The 20,891-nt window shown below is 36.2% G+C and overlaps 1 protein-coding gene across 1 annotated transcript; it reads right to left on the bottom strand.

Annotated features, from left to right (window-relative positions):
* Window positions 1–349: 349 nt before the first annotated feature.
* ttc17 (tetratricopeptide repeat domain 17) lies at window positions 350–19,687 on the bottom strand. The gene is made up of 25 exons (XM_067401989.1): window positions 19,478–19,687; window positions 19,033–19,122; window positions 18,725–18,894; window positions 18,503–18,614; window positions 18,277–18,408; window positions 16,675–16,784; window positions 16,373–16,520; window positions 16,049–16,188; window positions 13,474–13,634; window positions 13,142–13,254; window positions 12,443–12,589; window positions 11,943–12,058; window positions 11,519–11,669; window positions 11,282–11,353; window positions 9,901–10,125; window positions 9,054–9,240; window positions 8,252–8,383; window positions 6,277–6,539; window positions 6,037–6,187; window positions 4,321–4,441; window positions 4,057–4,216; window positions 3,874–3,957; window positions 2,794–2,913; window positions 2,025–2,168; window positions 350–1,916 (listed from the first exon to the last, which is right to left on the bottom strand). The coding sequence occupies exons 1-25, from the start codon at window positions 19,685–19,687 to the stop codon at window positions 1,785–1,787; spliced, it is 3,591 nt and encodes a 1,196-aa protein (XP_067258090.1). The 3' UTR covers window positions 350–1,784.
* Window positions 19,688–20,891: the final 1,204 nt, after the last annotated feature.

The following is a 20,891-nucleotide window of genomic DNA, read 5'->3' as shown; positions in this document are numbered from 1 at the left end:
ACTCAGTGTTACTACTGAAGTGTCAAGCAAAATCTATTGAGGGGCAAGTCCAACTGCTAGAGTAGGGCTGGTAGCATTTCTTCGGTAGCAAAAGAGCTTAAATCGTGTGTACATGTATTTGGCATCATGATTAGCCCACATTTTGAGCTAGTATTAAGCACCTATTTATTTGATTACTGAGAAGAGAGTGTGTACTACAACGATGGTATATTACAACCTTTTTTACAATTAACAGCTCATTTTAAATTGATATTATTTATATTTTGAATGTGTGGATGAATATAAGTTGAATTATTATTATTATTAAAAATTTAGTAAGCATCAAATATAATCTATGTAAGTCTGTATGTTTATTGTCATGGCATGTTTTTATGTATCGAATGTCATGAGGCTTCACAGCCACCTCGTGGTCAAACTCAGGATAGCATAAAGAATAGCATTTACCTCTGCAGCCAATGTTACAATTTGCCTGCAATCACATTAAAAAGTATTTACAACATATCCATCCTGCATCCCAACTACCACTTTTTTATTCATTTCAAGTTAGAATTTTTCAAGGGGAAATTTTCATGTGACTCATTCACAAGGTTGTTGGGGTAAACGCATTACAAGAGACACACTAGCATGAATGATATTCTCTTTTATGCTTAACAATACTTAACGTGTGATTCAAGTTTAACTTAGTTAAATAATCAGAAAGCAATCATAAACATGTCTATAAAAACATCATGTCCATTTCCAATTTAATTTCTGAGGAACTTGTATGCTTTCACATAGACTATGGACATACACAAAAAAAAGTTTATCTTGAATTATAAGTACTATATAGAGAACAAGATCAAATCTTATCAAAATCGTACAGATCAAATCTTAAGTCAACAGCTTAGCTGTGAAAAGTATAGTGTTTGAAAGTGTATTTTAGAACTTTGAGCAAAATCCCCTCCTTGAAGGTCCCTTTTAAAAAATGTACAATAAATATATTGTTCAAAACACAAACCGCATTGTTGCTGATCTTTTGCTTAGTTTAAATATTTGCAGTGGCTCTGTCTTCAGCCTGAACGCTAAGGATTTATTTCATGTCAGCTTTACCAGTAGTTCGAAAGCAGTACAGTAAACGATCAGGGGAAATTCTCCTCTCCAGGTTTGCAGTAATGAATGTTTTTAGCTAAGTAAAAGCAACAGGAGGACATACAAGATGCTTCAGTCTGCTTTGATGGCAGATACAAGGAAATCATCTGAGCATTCAAGCTTAGATAACAGCAAAATAGCCTGAACTGTTACCATTAGCAATAACTAAATGGATGTGTAAAATAAAGGATTATAGTGTTTCTTTTAACAATCTGTATTCTGAAAAAAACATTTTAAGACACCCTTTATACACCTAGCAGCTATTGCTGAGAGAGGGACATTATGGATATGGAGGGACTAAAAGATTCATTGTATTATTGGTGTTATTGCAAAAACAAAAAAACATTAGCATTCAAATACAGTCCGGCACGCTGAATCTCGACCCCAGCAAAAATATCCCTTTATAGGAATATCAAGATGTTTTATAAAAAATAAACAACCCATAAGCCATAAAACAACATCATAAAATTTTCTTAAAGATCGGAAAAAAGGTAACCGTTTTCATTGCTTAATTGAAAGCCAACCTTATAGACAGTAATGATATGGTTCATATTTATGAAATTAAGACAACAAATAGACAAACACTCTGTTCCTCACCGATAGCTAAGATTAAGGAGCATGTTCAAGTTATGTGTGTGTGCGCAAGTGTTGTCTTCTCAGGGAGCTCGCCGGTCCCTCTTGGAGAGGAGGTAGCACTGGATGGTACGCAGACGGTCTTTGGCTGGTCCAAATTCTGGCTGGAGTTTTAGAGTCGACTCATACCAATTCATGGCCTTCTCAAACTCCTCCTATGAAGATATCATTTAAGTATTTATTAAACACAGTAATCATTTAACATCAACAAAATACTCCTTAATGATACGTCTCAAAAATAAAAGTAAAATAAAATCACTGACCATAGCTATATAGACGTTTGCCAGAGTAAAATGATTAACGACAAAGTGAGGAGCAATTTCCACTGCCATGCGCGCCACAGTCAGGGCGTCCTCCCATAGTCTCGCATTTTGGAAGATGTTGGCAAGGCTGATGAGAGGCACATCCTAACAGAACAGAAATAAATTAAAAAATACATTTGTAAATATGTGCTGTGTGCTTTCCTCTCAATAATAAAATAAACAGAACAATAACAGAAGCGAGAAAACAGCAGTTAAGAAAGCATCTGATCATAGCGACGTGGATATGCTTTGCACAAGCTGCGTAATTCGTCAAGACACAGCATGATTATTTATGTTACACTATATAGATTGCTTAAAATCAAGCTGCTTTACAATATTAAACATGAAAAAACAGTGTCCATGTCTCTCAAGTAAAATTATGACTTCATTTCCTACTATAAAGAAGCTCTCCAGTGTTTTCATGTTTTTACTCATGGTCTGACCTTAACAGACTGAACAGAATATGAACCGGAATGGTTTCACTTCAAGACGGTGAAGCCACACCAACCTATTATGTAACTGCCATGGATCAATGGTAGTTCGAAGGTGTTTACCTGTGGGAGCAAAACTTTTTGGAAAGTTCACTTTGGCAAGCCGTTTCAAACCCCCGAAACAAACACCAAACAAACTTTGTTTTGGCCTGATTTTGTTCAAAATGTACGTCACCAGTTCATTCTTCGATTTCGCTTAAATTATGTCAGGGCCTTAATAGAAAGAGAGCGAGCAGAACCTTCATGTGGTGAGGAGCGTAGTTCAGAGCCTGGCGGAGGCAGTCGATGGCTCTCTTTCCCTGACCTTTCACCCTCCAGTACAATGCTGCCATGCTGGACAGAACCCAGGACGTCTGATTCTAATGGATATACAAACACCCAGATCATGAAATATAACAAAATTTATCACTCTTTTTCACTGAGAAACTTTCCAGTGAGTTCTTCTTAGTTTGAAATAAAAAAAGTATGTTTATGCACCATTATAATCGAGCAACTGTGGGTTTTTGCCTAGTTGGGCTACAGTCTTGTCTGTCAGTCCTAGTATATACACAACGCCAATTTGTGTCCGATTAAATGGTATACATGATGGATGAAGCCGAGCTACAATCACATGATCTACACTACTGTTCAGAAGTTTGGGGTCAGTAAGAAATTCATTTCTTTCAAAAAATAAAATTTCTAATCAGCAAGGTTGCATGAAATTGATCAAAAGTGACAGTAAAGACATTTATAATGTTACAAAAGTTTTCTATTTTAAATAAATCCTGTTCATTTGAACTTTCGATTCAACAAAGACTACTTTAAAAAACCTATCATGGTTTCCCCAAAGTTAATAAGCAGCACAACTGTTTTCAACTGTGATAATAATAAGGAATGTTTCTTGAATCAGCATATTAGAATGATTTCTGAAGGATCATGTGACACTAAAGACTGGAGTAATGGCTGCTGAAGATATAGCTTTGCCATCACAGGAATAAATTACATTTTAGAATTTAGTAAAAGAAAACCATTTTAAATTGTAGTAATATTTCACAATATTAGTGATTTTACTGTATTTTTAAACAAATGAATGCAGCCTTGGTGAGCATAAGAGGCTTCTTTCAAAAACATTAAACAATCTTAGTGACCTCAAACTTTAGGACGACAGGTCTGTTAGTCGGACTTCGCAAAGACCAGACTGGTACAATTTCATTTCGACTAAAACATTTACATGACATTATAAAAAGACAAACTGTTTAAATCTGACTGCAGGCAACTTTTAAAGTGCATATGACTGTACTTGTAGTTACATTCCCACAGCAGACAACACAGTGTCTTACCTTTTCCAACACCTTAGCAATACGTGTTCCCACTTGTTCAAAAGACAGTGAGGGAAATTTATCTTTTCCCAGATTCTGCAACACCTGTGATAGAAGAAAGAGATAAGACAGCCATCCACAAACACAGAACCTTTCAGAACAGCAGAATCAGTCACGGATGTAAATAGGAGGGAAAAAAAGCACCTCTCTGAGCTGACTCTCTCCAGTATAGTGAATGCCTCCGCGGTTTGCCACCCCGCTCAGGTGGTCCAGTGTGTGCATACTGGCAGGGAGGTTGGCATTACACACCGGCTCCACCGCAGGTTCCTGAAGTGGAGTGGCAAAGTCTATATGTTCTGTGATACTGTGAGGAGTTCAGAATCATATGTTAGCGTAAAAGAGCAAAAATATGACAGTATCCCAACTGTGTTTTAAGAGTACAGAATAACCCTAGGAATGATATCCTACTCTATGTTCTTGGCAGACACGGCCAGCCAGGTACTAGCCACAGTTGTGAGGTCCACACGACGTGTGCGCTGACATTCCTCAGGACCGGGCCAACCCAGACTGCTGTAGTCTTTCCATCGCTCTATAAACACAAAAGATTATGTTGTCATAATGCCTTTTGCAGCTACAGTAATAGCAGAATCACCTCTGTGTCAGTGTTGCTATCATTAACTAAAGCCGCGCACACACTTAAGGATTGTAAGGCCGATTATGAATGTAAATTGATACTTATGACTGATCTCGCTCAAACGCGTCCAGTCAGAGCCAGTTGCGTTCAGTCTGCGATTACAGTCAAATTCCATGTGTGAGTATATAACTCGGCTCCAGTCGAAGGAAACAATCGGTATGTGTGTTCAGTTCAGTCTTAGAATGTTTCAGCTAATCGTTAGGTGTGTCCCCGGCTTAAAACTACTCAAATCATTTTTGTTAACTGAAATAAAGCTGAATAAAATAAAATATAGATGATAAATAAAATAAGATGAAAATCTTAAAGGGTTAGTTCACCCAAAAATTTCTGTCATTAATCACTCATAATTCAATTAAGTACTATGAATGAAGGCAAGTATCGCAGATACCAATACTGATACTGATTATTTCCATTTTTGAGCATAAATTAAGCAATTATAGTCACATAATAACTTAGGGTTAGTTCACCCAAAAATGAAATTTTTGTCATTAAGTACTCATCTTCGGAACACAAAACTTCATGTTTTTAATAAAATCCGAGGGTTTCAGAACCACACATAGGCAGCAATGTCATTGCACATTTTGAGGTCCAGAAAGGTATTAAAGACACGGTTAAAATAGACCATGTGACTACAGTGGATCAACCTTAATGTTATGAAGCGACAAGAATAATTGGCCAATGCTTTTCATGTGAGCAGCACGACGCATGCGTGTGATGCTGATGCAGGAGCCGGCCAATAATGAGTCGGCCTTCTGACGTAAAGCATGGAAGCCTGCACTGCATTCACTACGTCAACAGCGTATGACAACAGTTCAAATTCGTTATTTTTGTTTTGTTTTAGTGCACAAAAGTTGTTCTTGTCACTTCATAACATTAAGGTTGAACCACTGTAGTCACATGTACTATTTTAACAATGTATTTACTACCTTTAATTTGCGAAATTAAAGTGTGCAGAAATTTGTCTTAAATTGTGTTCAGAAGATGAACGAAGGTCTTACAGGTTTGAGACGACATGAGGGTGAGTACTTAATGACAGAAATTTCATTTTTAGGTGAACTAACCCTAACTTAAAATGTAAAGATTAAAATGTTGCCTTGGAAATTAACTGAAATACAATAAAGTTTAACTACTAAAATGAATAAATAATAAATCTAAAAAATCTAAAAGAAAAATTAAAAAACTCATTAGAAATGTTGCCTTGGCAACTAACTGAAATAAAATAAGCTGAAGTTGAAGTATTAAAATTACTAAAGAAAAATAAAAACTGAAATATAAAAAAAAACAACTTAAAAATGACAAACAAATAAAATTACTAAAATTAAAAAGAAAATATAAATTGAAAATATAAATATAATAATTATATAAAAATATAAAATTACAATATTCAAAATACTAATAAATACTATAATAAATACTATAATTGTATATAAATAATACTAAACTAGCACTGCTATAGCACGTCCTATAGGAGGGCAGTTTATTCTAAGCACCTGAGGGTCCAGGTGAGGGGATTGTGGGCCCACTGATCTCTAGGATGGAGTTGCTTGATGTTGGTTCATTCTGACGAACATCTCCGTCTCCCACCCAGCCCTCCGAGGAGTCAGTTTTGGGCTTTTTAACACGTTTCACCTGGAATGTTATCTGAAGCGGTAGAAGATAACAGGAAAGAGTTGAAATCCCTTCGATTATGAATACAATAATTTCCTGAACTTTTAAACAGACAGACGTACCCATTCAGCTCCTTCATCATCCTCACAGTTGCCGAAACAGGGTCCACCCCCTCTCGCCCCCATGACCCTGTCGTTTTTCAGCACGCGGATGCCCCGTAGGTCCCCCGTCTTCCCGTTCATGTCCAGAGCCCCCTCAAATGCTCCTATCAGCTCTTCTCTCAGACGCCAGTCCTGTTCCTCTTCCTCCACCCCCTCAGCCTTTTGCTCTCGGCCCCTCTCCTGCCCACTCGCCTCCCCTGAGCCGTTACTGTCCACCACCACCTCTGCACAAGACAAGAGTGTAACAGAGAGGAAAGGTAAAGAGGAAAGCAGTGAGAGTGTTGCTTGTGTAGAAGCACACTGTATTAGAATAGGGCTCAAACTCAGGGGCTGTGTGGTGCAGTTTGAGGTGTCTTGGCAAAAGGGGAGATTGAAACAAAAAGTTTATCAGTTTGAAGTGCCCTAACAGGTAGCAGTCCTGTTGGATGAGGAAGATCCATTCTGATCTGCTCTGATGAATAGATCCATTTAGATCCAACTCTGATGGACGACAACAACAACAACAACAACAACAACAAACTCCCTGAGACTTCCTAGCTCTTCCATCCAGATAGCAAAATTCTCTGTTTTTACTGTTATTTCTATTCCTTATGTTCTATTTTTATTATTCTTTTTTATGTAAAGCACTTTGAATTACCATTGTGTATGAAATGTGCTATACAAATAAAATTGCCTTGCCTTGCCTAGAATCAAGAGTTGAGCAAAAGCCCTTGTTCAGATGATTTAATTAATTTATTTCCATGTGGATTGACACCAGCAATGTGATAATGGCTGTTTGAAATAAAATACTACTGTACGCCTTGTGTCCTGCCAGCTATTGTTTAAAAAGGTAAGAGAAACAGCATAAACTATTAAACAGCATAAAATATGCAATCATAAATCTTTAAAATTGTAGTGTGCTATACTGTTGTATCACATGACTTCACTACACTTCATGTTTAATTTAGCAAGGACAGGACAGAGACTTTTTTTTATACTTTTAAATTGAATAAAATTAATTTTTTAATGTTGAGAAAAATGTCCATAAACACAGGGAAAGTGGTTGTATGACTACATTTTTACACTGAGTTCCATGTTCGCATTTTCTTTGCGTTTTAATGCAGTTTAAGAAAAATATATCTGTTTTGTTTTGGGTTTTTTTGTTGAAAATCACATTTAAATATTTTAAATCTACCCCCAGTCTCTAGACTTTGATCATATAATCAAAATGAGTCATGAAAGACACAAAAATCATAGATTTAGTATGCCTTTCCTGTACAGACCCAATCTAAAGACCCTAAAGATGCAGTCACATTCATTTTGTTTGAATTTTAGTGGACGAAATTCAGGCATTTCAACAGAAATCCACAAGACAAGAGCAAAATATTTCCCAACACAGATTTCACCATGGGTTCAAGTTGGTTGCGCAATTTTGAACAGAAATCTGCTTGGTTTGAAAATTACTTCATGTGAGTTTTACTTCTTACATTGCTATGCTACTGACAATAGACAATGGACCCATTTAACCCCATAATTTACAAAAATTTCACACATTAATGAGGTCAAATTCTGTCTGACAACTGTTGCAACAATTGAAACTTTCAGTGGAGATATACAATGGAGCTCAAAAGGCCACATTAAAAATATGGGATTAAAAATCTAATTTAAACCTGGAAACAGGGATTTAGGATTTTGAACAATGTCAAAAAGAAATGCTATAATATAAAAAGTGATAAGAGATATTTTATTCATTGCTATTCATAAGCATATAAACACACTTAAACTGTTATGCTAATAACCTAATTTGTCTTTTTTTTTTTTTTTATCTAAATTACAAAAAAGCAAAATAGAAACATTTTTGCTAGTGGTCTCAAGACTGTTGGATGGAGTCCACTCTATCTTATGTGAACATCAAACACAAACAAAGAAGCCCCATAAGCTCCATTATTAATCTTACTCTCAAAGAGGAGAGAGTCTTCTAAAGCAGACACAGGCATGGCATCAGTGTCCCAGGCATCTTGCCTGCCGCTGCTGCCTGAGTCCCAGTCCTCCAGCTCAGAGTCTTCCTCTGCCTCACAGCCAGAGCCAGCTACACACAGAGAGAAACACACACACACATTTCAGCTTACATTTTGCCTAACTTACATTCAAATCAATATAACTGCATTATTTATATATAAATTAACAAAAGGTAGAAAAACAGGCCAGTTGGACACATATTCATCTTTTGGACTGTTATATAGGCAAATATTTTAGTTCAGAAGGGGGTCGCCATCTTAATCCCTAAATCAATAGCTCAGAGTTCCCCCAAACAAGAAGAGGACAATGAGTTCATTTTTGTCTGCAGAGTGCAGTGGCATCTAAATAAAGCCTGTGCTATTTTCAGTGCCCTGAATTATTGAGGACACGATTTCGCTATTTCAAAGTCTCTCTCACTCAGAAGAGTGCCAGGGGAGAGAGAGCTGAGCTACAGAAGGGGAGCAGCGCAGGATGCTGAGGAAAAGAGAAAAGGGGAGCAGGAGAGGGAATGAAGGAAACCCAGAATAGACGATGCAACGGTAAAGAGTCTAAAATTGGCTCAAAGATTACAGTGCCTGGGCTATAAAAAGAGCGCCGAGCACTCTGCCGCTGAGGTTGCAACACCAGGGAGAAGGAAGGAGTGAGTGATGGAAGGAAGTGAAGTGGGATAGCTGTCCAGGGGGAAAATGCTTGGTTCAGTGTTGGGAGGGTCCTATGAGTTTACATAGAAGGCTACTTACATGGACAGGCCTGGTGCTGGAGATTGTAAAGAAAGGGATAGAACTGGAGACAGCGCATTAGAGGCAGGCTGGCACGACACTGGGGACAGTGAACTGTGAGAGTCAGGGCCCGACGAAACACTGCTAGAGCGCCAGTCAGGTTTCCCTGAGAGAGGTGAACGTTGACCAGACTTAACAGGGTGTGAGGCTGGTGTAAAAGAGAGAGAAAGACAGTTATGTCACATAATAAACTTTCTTTTTCTGTGATTTATAAAGCTTTTAGAGGAGGCATCTACTAAAAGTAACAAGAAAACATACATCCAAATTTCTTTCATTAAAAAGGTTTCATTTATAAAATACATTTATACTAGGGCTGTCAATTAAACAGGTTAGTGCGAATGATTCCAATGAAAATCAACAGAAATAAATGCCCTCTGATCTTTATCCAAATACTAAAATTTAAATTCAAGTATGAAGCGCCACCTGCATATTTTTCCATGTGCGCAGAAAGTTAACGATCAACTAGCCACATTTAAAAGCAGCTAGCACAGTCACTAATGTAAGAGTGGGAGAAGCCATTTTAAATTTGAATGTACATACAAAAAACCCCACCAAAAAAAACAAGGGTGCTAGTTTTCCTCCATTCATTGTGATGCGAGTGAAATGTCTTTGTATAGTCTTGTAACATGTCAAAATAATCATATCATGTCATGTCAATGTTAATCAACAAACTGTCTACACTGCAAACACTACAATCTTGTTATGTAATCACTTAAAGTGTAAAGTGGGTGGCTGAAGTCATAAATTCGGCATTATTAAAAGGTGTGGTGTTCAACGGTCTCCGTTGTAGTTCAGTGTCAATATGTACCTCTGAGCGGTTGATATGCAGGGCCTGTTGCAGCAGATCATGGGCCTCGTCATGCAGGCCATAGTGCAGCAGCAGGTTGGCAGTGTTGACCAGAGGCATGTCTCTGTGCTGAGGAGGGGCAGAATGGAGTGCCTGACGCAGACACACCAAAGCTTGAGTGCCATTTCCTTTAGCACGCCAGAAAAGACCTGCCTCGTTCTGCATCATCCACCGCGGCCCACTCATCTGAGAGAAAGAGACTTTCCATTTGCACTTGTTTTTACTGTCACATTCCTATTTTTATTCTAAAAATGCTGCACAGACAAAATCTGATGTTATGAAACAACCAATTATGAGCAGATAACAATTTATGAGAATCCAATCAAAAATGAAACATCTGTCATTATTTACTCACCTACATTAGGTTCCAATATTTTTTCAGTGAAACACACATACACAAATTCTTTTAAAGAATCTTCACATAGAAATGTTCCCTATCAAGACAGTGACCATGTGCTGTTCAGTTCCTAAAAGGCCAATTCAGCACTATAAAATCACCACTGCACCAACGTGTAATGTAAGTGTAGTGAAATTAGATTTTTTTTTTTTTTAAGCAAGGATACATTAAAGTGATCAAAAGTGAAAGTAAAAAAGACTTTTACATTGTTACAATATTTATTTTAAATACATCCTGTTATTTTAAACTTTCTATTAATTAAAGAATCCTGAAAAACAAGTATCACGGTCTTCACAAAAATATTAGGCAGAACTGTTTTCCACACTGATAATAATAAAAAAATAAAAAAAAAAAAAGTTTCTTGAGCAGCAAATAGCTTTGCCATCACAGAAATAAATTACATTCTAAAATATTTTTTAAAAGAGATGACGATTACCAGTGAATAATGCCTTAAATTTGGGTCTTTTCCTCACGCAAAGCTATCACATGGTTTCAGAACACTTTAAATTATTTACACTATAGCGACACGTCATATTTGTCACATATCATATGGTGCTTTTATAGTGAATTTTTTTGTCATTTTCTGAGCTTAACAATCCATATATAGTAACTATGAACCATCGTTGTATATAAAAAAAAAAAACTATTTAAAAATTCTTAGCAAAATAAACAGTATATGGGTGTGAAAAGATATGAGGGTATATTGCTATTACTTTTATTACTCTTCTTCAATTCCATCTGTACAGCTCCACAAACTCCATCCTTACATAATTAGTATTTTTTATTTTTTACAATCTTTTTTAAATCTATTTTTACAATCTTACAAATTAAAATATTTAATTCACAGTTCAATGGGGTAATTTAGTGCACAATTATCTACAAAAAGCAAATTGTGCAACTGCTAATCCACTCAACATGAACCATATGCAACCTTGATTCTTTTACCTTGTCCAGAGCCTGAGCAATCAGTGCACCAGTTTGCTCCAAACTCCTCTCACCACTGCGCTTTAGTAACACCTGAACAAAACACACACACAGAATGACTCAACTAAAAACAAAACAACACTCCTACATACCAACCAGCTCCCACTGCTTCATCTACCTGCACAAATTGCTAAGGTAAACTAAGGGTGTGGTACAGAACTCCTTTAGACTGACAGTGTTGACTAAGCTGGCTCATACCTCTTCAGCATGTGGGTCAGGTAGCTCCTTCTCCAAGGCCCAGGCCAGAGAGTCCAGTGGGTCTCTAGCAGTGACAAGACTTTTAAAGCTGCAGTCTGGTGTCTTTGCTGATGGTGGAGGACTTTTACTATCCAAGAGGATATTCAGAGCCCTGTAACATGACACCAAAAATAAGCTTTTTGATTAATACAATTCAGAGAAATAAAAATACATCAGATCCAGTTTCCAGCTTCCAAATCCAGCCCAAATTCTCAATCTTTCCGCCCATAAAAAAAAAACAGCATCATAATAAATAATAAATCATAATAAATAATGTTACATCTTTTAGGGTTAATCTACTATACATATTCTAAGTCTGGGATCTTGTGGTTTATACTCATGAAATATAACATAAAAGTTCACGTTACAATTCCACATGTCTTACTTAAAGTTGCGGTACTCGGGGGGCAGGTAATAGGTGGGAAGTAGGTGCACAGGGGGAATCGTGGGGAAACGCTGTGCACAGTCTGACCTCCTGGGCCACAGCACCGTCTGACTCTCCTGTTCACACACAACAACCAGACACAATGTGACCTCTACTGTAAGATATACAGGACAATATAGACATATGGTGCCTTCACACCTATTTACAGTAATTACTAGATGACAGTCATGACTTTCTACTCTGAGCTTCACTTCCTTGGAATCATAATTATGCGTTTAAATGAGATATACATATACATACATACACATACATATACATACATAAAATGGAATCATTCATTCATGATTCATAAGATCTACACAACCCTTTCCCATGCATGTGTGTTAATGAAATATTAAGGCTAATTCAGTTGTTTTCAGCTAACCAGAAGAGTGCATATCAGCTCTACTGATCCCATTTAATACCATTTTACAGAATTTTGCACATCAACACTCTCTTACATCAGTGGAGGTGATCTCCTTGTCCCAGTGGGCTGCAGGTTCCCGTCCTAAGGACAGAGTGTAGGACTGTTGAGGACTATGACTCTCGTTCACACTCAACTCGGACACCAGAGCAACACTGTTGGCTATTGACACCTCCTCACCGAACTATAAACACATACACACACAAAACAGAGAAAGAGATTGACATCTAAAGCAATATTGCATGAGCAAGAGTGCTGTTATACTGAATATCAACATTATTGCGTGGGAAACTGAAAATTGTTTTATAAACAAGTTAGTTTCAGCTAATCAGATATCAAAAAGGTTGAGAACCACTGTTTTAGACAGCAGTGCAGTGTATATTTTCCTTCAGTATTATGATGTATTTTCAGAGTGAAACTGAATATTGAATGAGAAAATTAAAGGGCGTGGGTTTTTTGATTGGATCTAGAAAAGAAGACATTCCATTCATGTTCTACTGTCAAACTGACGTCATCAGAGAAGGAAGGCCAATCCAGAGGGGAAGTACATTTTCAGATTTTGATTAAAGAATGCAAAGAATATATATAATAATTTGTGGATTAACTTGCACAGATGAACTGTTTACCACAAGACTAGTAATGTGCGCTTACAAAATAAATAGGGTCAATTTTGATTTCATGCCGACTTTAACAAAATGCACACAAAATATTTCAAACTTTATGTTTTCAGTCTCACCTGAATGTAGTGGACATTTTCAAACAGTTCACCACGGTGATACCGTACAGGCAAGTCAAAAGGGCAGTGCAGGGTGAACTTCTGCTGGCCCATATGACACATTTGGTGATTTCCTGTAACAAAACATCACAGGCCTGTTATGCGCATTCATGTGAGCAACAACGATAGACAATAAACGTGGCACCAACAAGATCTGACAGGCTTGCAAAACTTGTTTATCCAGTATATCGCACAATCTAATTTAGGTCTATGAATGGTGTCTATAAGGTCTATAAGTGTATGAATGGAATTCATGAAGAACAGTAGATGAAGTCGAAGTTATGCAGTCTAACCAAGTTGTGCTTCTTTAGCCATCTGGGTCTCGTGGATGATGTTTCGCAGGATTTGCTCCTCCTGAACGAGCTTGTGCTTGTCCAGCATCTCCTGCTGCCGCAGGTAATGATCGTGTTGCTTCTGGTACTCCTTCAGTTCATTCAGGGTTCGTTGCAAAGACCTGCACGAAGAGCGAAAGAAAGCGTGTGTTGATTTCACACTTGCACAGCGTTTTATGAGCACAAACTAAAATTAATTTCTGAGTCTGACCCCTTCCTTGTCATCAACATCAGAACAATTGTAAGCTATTTATTATCACTGAAAATGATGGCTGAAAATCTGAATATAATAAATGCAGAACAGTGGTCACTTTGCTGTTTATTTGTTGTAACTACCAAAATATTGCCAGAAACAAGAATATTGTGTCAATATTTACATATTTTACATACTTAACATAGTATTTACGACTACGACTACCTCCAGTGTGAAAACATAATTTAATGCCTATAATAAATCTACTATTTAGTGGTTCTTTTTTTTCAAAGTACTCAAATTTTCAGGCCAAGGACCCATTCGTTGATTTAAAAAAAAACAAAAAAAAAACAGAGCACATTGTATACAATCATATTTTTAGCTCGCCTAACATACATATAGAAGCATATTAAATCTACACTACTATTCAAAATCATTTTTTATTAATTTTGCAAGTAGTCTCTTAAGCTCACAATGGCTTTATTTATTTGATAAAAAAAGTTAAAAACAGTAATATTATAATTTGAAAAAAATTTATATTTTAAAATGTCAGCATCATCACTCCAGTTTTAAGTCGCATGACCCTTTGTATGCCGTGTTGCTACTCAAGAAACATTTCTTTTTATGATCAGTGTTTATCACTGCTTAATATTTTGGAAACTCATTTTGGAAACTTTTTTTTTCAGGATTTTTTATCGAATAGAAAGGGATTTATTTGAAACATAAATCATTTGTAACATTATACATGTCTTTACTGTAACTTTTAATACATTTAATGCATCCTTGCTAAATAAAATCATTAATATATTTAAAAAAAAACAAATCGACACCAAATTTTTAACGGTAGTGTATTTACATACTTTATGATGTTTACACTGCAAAGCCAATAAAATAATCATTACTGGCATTCATTTCATCAAACATTTATTTGTACATTTTTTTTTAATTTATTCAATTTTATTGTGGGAGGGGCAATGGCACATTTAGCTGGATTTTAGCTTTGGTTTAAGTTAACTTAATGTTGGAATTTTTGTTTAATGCATTTTTCTTCCTTTGCGTAAAATTAGTTTGAAACACTGATTTATATAAATGACTGGATCGCTCATTGCAATCTTAACTGCCAGCAGGCAGTGAAGCCACAGGAAGTGTTTGAGCGGCCATCTTACTATTCCCTACTAACAGAGGGCCTTATTGACTTACAGCCAAAATATTGACCTAAAATCAGCCATTTAGCAGTGTATCATTTGCACATGAATAGTTTTTAAGATATATGTAGGTACATTTACTGATTATTCGAACGTTATCTGTAATGATAATGGTCTTTTCGGGTAGGTTAATTGATATATAGAAATCGTGACTTAAGATTGGTGTGTCTACTGAACACTGCCAACACAGGTAACTGAACTAACACAACATTAATTTCTTTATATACGTAATTACGCAGGAAGTATTAAGCAAGAACATATCTCTGAGATTATCAGCATTAAATATTACAATACATATAAGCCTCCATTACCACATTGCACTATATTATATTAAAATCCAATGTTTAACATGCATTATTTTGCTCGGAGTGACAGTAAATACTTGGAAATAAAGTTTAATGTCTTTAAATCCATACACAGTCTGTCATTTCTCTGAATAAGTTGTAAAGCATGTATTTTATTTACTGATGTCTTTTTCTTTTTTTTTTTTTTTTGACCAACATCTACTTCAGACTCTTGGAGATCTTGTAAATCTTTAAAAAGCCACAGGTCAGCTCAAATTCTATGGCTTTTTACTAGCATGACAGTTTGCATATGAATTAAATGTTTTTTGCAAATACTGTTAAGCAAATTATTCATTTATCCAATGTTTATGTCACGTTATCTTTACTGCTTTGAAAAACATGCTGTTAACAAAAACACTGTTGAATCATTTACAGTGACTGTATGAATAAAAACAATATTATACAACAAATACAATTAACTAGAGTGAATAACTGTACATGGCAAATTAAGTTGTATGAGCATGCCTTACAAAGCATAAAACTGTATTCAGATTTCACAAGAATCATTTTGACATTTGTAATACAAATGTTGAGATGTCAGATGTTCTGATATTCACTACTGTAATGAAGATGAAGGTAACTTTTAATAAGCAGGAGAAATTCCCGACTTCAAACAAATAACCATGTAAATGTTTAGGATGTTTGCGTTGTAAGAATGTACAGGGAGACTTCAGATATAAAACTGCTGAGTCTTTAGTTACTGTTTTCTCATTAAACTCAAAAGATTTCCAATTAATTCAATTGAATGTCCTCACATTCGACTGAATTAATATGAACCAAATGTTCGGTGTTACCGGTGTTGAGCCTCAAGCCGCTGCTCCAGCTTCTGCTGACAGAGGACAGCATGTTTCCTCCTCAGGGCCTGTTCAAAGCCTGGCTGAGCTTGCAGGGCCTGTTCATAGCACAGCACCGAGTGATTATACTCCCCCAACATCTACCACAAAGACAGAAGGAAGGGGAGAGATGCAAAATGAGTGTCATGATACAAACAAGGAAATCAGATACTAAATCAAAACTGCCATTTCCTGTCCAGCAGAAAGTGTGTGCACAGAGGATTATGATAAGGTTCAAAAACATCTTAAAGAAACCATCCCTCTTCTTCACAGTGCTGCACTCACAGCGTAAATGTTGCCCAGGGTGTAATGGCTGGTTAGCAGATCAGTGGTGAGATCCAGAGCCGCATGGGCAAGGATGGCAGCGTCAGCTGAGAAGTGTGCTCTGTGAAGTACGTTCGCCATATTGACAAGAGCAACGTCTTTGTGCTGCCTGAAAAAAAAGTGGAAATACATGCAAATTTATGCAAAAAAGATGACACATCTTGTGCATGTCTTTGTGCAGGTGATGAGAGACTGATTTCACTGTTGATATGCTATGCACGCAATACATCTGCCATTTGTATCCATGTGTCATTTCCCGTTACCTTGGAGAAAAATGGAGGGCGCGGACCACACAGTCCACAGCTCGCCTGGGTTCATTCTTCATCCGCCAGTAGAAAGAGGCCAAGTTATAAAGCACCCATGAAGAGGAATTCTTAGAAAGTGAGAAATAGAAAGATGGACATCAATAATCTTCAGGAATTACAGTTTCAACTGACTTCTGCTGTTATCTGTGAAACTTTAAAGACTGAAAAACATTGACTTTTCATGAGTTAATCATGAGTACATTTTACTTTTGCATTTATGACATCAATAAATCAAATAAATTATTTTATAATGTAAAAATTAAACAATAATTTTCTAATTTAATGTTTTCAATTAATCAAAATGTAGGCAAATGGCCAATATTCAAATTATACTATTTTGTCAAAATAAATAAATTAAATAAAAAAAAAAAATCAATCATTTTAAATCATTATAATGTACAGTATAAAAATTGGTATCAATTTTAAGAGCTGCTAAAATTTACATTTAATGATTTTAATAAATTATTACTGCTATAAAAGATGAACTTTATATAAATTTGAGTAATTTAAATGTAAATAAGGGATATGAGAATGCACAATTAAATATCCAATATTATCCAAAATCAAAATATATATATATATATATATATATATATATTTCTAAACTAAATGCTGTCCATTAAAAAGTATTGTTCTGATATTTAATGTGACTTTTTAATAGACTTTTCTAAGCACATAGTAAAGCACTTTGTGTGCTATAAGAAAGTGTTTCTCAACCGGTGAGTCAAAAACTGTTTTGAGTGGGAGTGTACCCAAAGAAACAAAAACAATAACAACAACAACAAAAAATGTAATTCTAAATGTTTCACTGATGCAAAACTTTTATTTTAAAGACAAGTATGAAAGCTGTTGACTCTTCTGTCAGATGCAGTTTAAATAAAGTACTGGAGAAAAACATGTGGCCTGATGGCTATATGTCAGTCATTATTCTAAAGTTATTTTCATAATTTGTTACGAAATAAAAAGTCTCTCACCTCAGAAAAACTAACTTTCCTGTCCTGTCAGATGTTATAGTGTGCTGTATTTCACTTCACTGTATATAAAGAGCAAATTAAATTACCAAAAAGTAACTGGTATGTTGTGTGGTGGTGGGGATTTGCACGCTGATATGATGTTCATTCTACTCATCAAGATCAGTGTCCATGTGTTCTATCAGCAGTTCATGTTAGTATTGTGTATTTACCATGTTAACTGTACTTTCTGTAACCTTAACCAAAAATATCACTTTTCAAATATCAATTTGTGTTTTTTTCTATATTTTTGATGACTAAATTTACATACTTACTAACTTAACATAAACTATTTTGGGACTGCTATTTATTAGCCTTACCTTATTATACTGTTTTTTTTTTTTTTTTTTCCATCAGTGTTTGTGATATTCTAACAACTTATGCGCCTGGTAAGTAAAGTGGGATGGTGGTACTAGTGTGTGTCATCCATTTTTGATAAATTAATTTGCTTCGTTTAAATTCCGAAAAATCTAGGTCACGGCAAATTTAATGACCATGGGAAAATGTGGGTCCCATGGCCGGAGTTTATAAATCAAGCAAATCAACTTACTCTTAGTAGGGCCTGGTGTATCTGATGCCCAACTTCATCCACACTCTGTCCCAGCTTAAGAGGCAGGGAGGTAAAGATTGGGTCATCCTTTGAAAGCAAGGGCGATGTTAGGTTTACCTTCTCTTGGACACCCTGAGAGGTAAAAGCCAAAGGGACAAAGACAATGAGGGAACATGTGAGAGAATAAGAGAAAGATATATGTAAATGTGCAGCTGAAAACACTCACCCTAAGGTGCTGAAACGCATGAATGCTATAAGGAAGGTCGAGAATTTTAGCGCAGTCAGGTTTTTCCAGGTCTGGAGGTAGAGGTGACATTTGATCCAAAAAATCCTCCGGACTAGAAAACCACAACAATAAAAATGCAATGACGTATGTGATAACGACAACTGAAATGTTCATTAAAAAAACATGAGGAAACATTTCCTTCTTTAAGCAAACAACACTTACTTTATGTCTTTGCTTTCCAGGGATATAAAAGTGCCATCATAGAGATCCAAGTCTCCCAGAGGAACTTTAGCTGTGACACAGTCAGCATCCTCTTTATAATGTCGCTGCTCTAAACCAGTATCCCGGTCCTCGTTCTCTTCAATGTGGATCTTCTGAGCAACTAGTTGCTTCTGCAAAATGTACAATAACTCACTGTCAGACTAAGATTATAGGGAAGCGTATGTTTACTTTAGAGGAGTCTTCTTCAAGACACGGCACATTATAAAAGATCCTTTTTAGGTTATGTTGAATGTGAGGCTTAACATCACCTCTAACTTCTTGAGGTAGTTCACACGAGTCTCTTGTTGCATGAAAAGAACTAAATGGTGGGGGTGTTTCAAGTTAAGAGGAGAGTCCACCTGAAAACGAAAGAGCGTGTAAAAGGCAAAGGCAAAATCAATGCGCACACATGCTGAGAGCAAGAGTCACTATCTGACAGATATCAGGTTAGAGGTTAGATGACATCAAGAAGCCAAATCAGACTGATGATTTGGACAGTATTATTGAATCAGCACACATGAGCGCGCTGTGATATCATGACAAGCAGAAGACAACAGCAGTCAACACACGCATCTGCCTGACAGCTGTATAAAGCAGTGTTAGTGGGTAACGATCAGATCTGAAAGTGATTGTTGAGGCTCTCTCGTCTTTTACTTGTCTTGTAAATATGATCTAGAGAGCGATAGAGTGACTAAACACGACACAGTCGCTTACCTGTTGTTGGATTTTGCCGTCCTCCGTCACCACCCAGTGCGTCGTGGCTCGCGCGGACTCAGTCAACAGTATGCAGATAAAAATGAACGCCGGTTCTCGGACGGACGGGCTCCTGAAACGTTTATTACTGGAATGACTGCCTAAGCTATTGCTCTTGTCATCCGCCATCTTTCTACCGTCTGTCCATTCGACCCTAAAGGTTCGCGTCATTCACCTCAATCTGCTTCCGGGTTACAGAATGACCCCGCCTCCCTGTATGACCTAAACATTCGACTGATTTTATTTTTTTTCACAATTATTAAAGAAAATGTCATGATAACGATCAAATAAACATGACAAATGTTATTTCAGTTAGGTAAAACGCTTCTCTCTTTCAAACAACTTTTTAGTCAGAAAGTAATATTTTATAACGTACTTAAGACCAATAGAAAACAAGGAAATAAGTAATAAACAATTAGATGTGCAAATTAACTATTATGGAAGCCTTTTTATTTAAAGAGTCTATAATATAATAAACCCACTAATTTCACATATTAGAAATACAGAGTTGGGGTTTTGTAAACTTACACATACGTAGTTTAAAAAGACTGCCCTTTAATCTTATTTTGAATATTTTTTGGATAGTAACCACTTTTCCCCCCAACTAATCAGTTTTCATCTCAAAAAGAAAAACACATAGAATAGAGAATACCTTTTTGAAAAATATGCATAATTTGAATTTGAAGGGGGTTTTATGTAAGTTACTAACAAATCACTAAAGAACTGGATGTGAAATTACATGCTTGAGAAATATAATAACTTAAAGGATTAGTTCACTTTCAAATTAAATTTCCTGATAATTTACTCACCCTCATGTCATCCAAGATGTTCATGTCTTTCTTTCTTCAGTCGAAAATAAATTACAGTTTTTGATGAAAACATTCCAGGATTTTTCTCCATGTAGTGGCCTTCACTGGAGTCCAAACAGTTGGTCAAAATAACAGTTTCAGTTCATATACTTGCACTAGCATATTGTATGACAATTTAGTTCAAACTTTGACCTGAGGAGGGCAGTAATACACTTAGCAGTGTCTACACTGCTGGTATTCAAATAGAGAAGAAGAGAGCTAGTTCAAGATGAGCATTTATGGTTAAAATCATAGTTAAAATGTTTATAATTTTATTTTTTTTTTTAGAAAATGAGTGATGGTTTCTCTAGATAAGACCCTTATTTCTCATCTGGGATCGTGTAGAACACTTTGAAGCTGCAATGAAACTGTAATTTTGCCCTTCAACCGTTTGGAGGCCATTGAAGTCCACTATAAGGAGAAAATCCTGGAATGTTTTCATCAAAAACCTTAATTTCTTTTCGACTGAAGAAAAAAAGACATGAACATCTTGGATGACATGGGGGTGAGTAAATTATCAGGAAATT

Source organism: Chanodichthys erythropterus, chromosome 11 (genome assembly GCF_024489055.1).
Source record: "Chanodichthys erythropterus isolate Z2021 chromosome 11, ASM2448905v1, whole genome shotgun sequence".
Taxonomy (NCBI): Eukaryota; Metazoa; Chordata; class Actinopteri; order Cypriniformes; family Xenocyprididae; genus Chanodichthys; species Chanodichthys erythropterus.
This window is presented reverse-complemented; position numbering and strand designations above follow the sequence as displayed.

What these genes read in the sequence shown, in the direction of transcription:
- ttc17 (XM_067401989.1), bottom strand. Translation starts at nt 19,687, where the DNA reads ATGACGCGAACCTTTAGGGTCGAATGGACAGACGGTAGAAAGATGGCG. An exon ending in ATGCGTTTCAGCACCTTAGG is followed by an intron (nt 18,409 to 18,502) that starts GTGAGTGTTTTC and finishes TTTACCTCTCAG; the next exon opens with GGTGTCCAAGAGAAGGTAAA. An exon ending in CCAGCACCAGGCCTGTCCAT is followed by an intron (nt 8,384 to 9,053) that starts GTAAGTAGCCTT and finishes CTCTGTGTGTAG; the next exon opens with CTGGCTCTGGCTGTGAGGCA.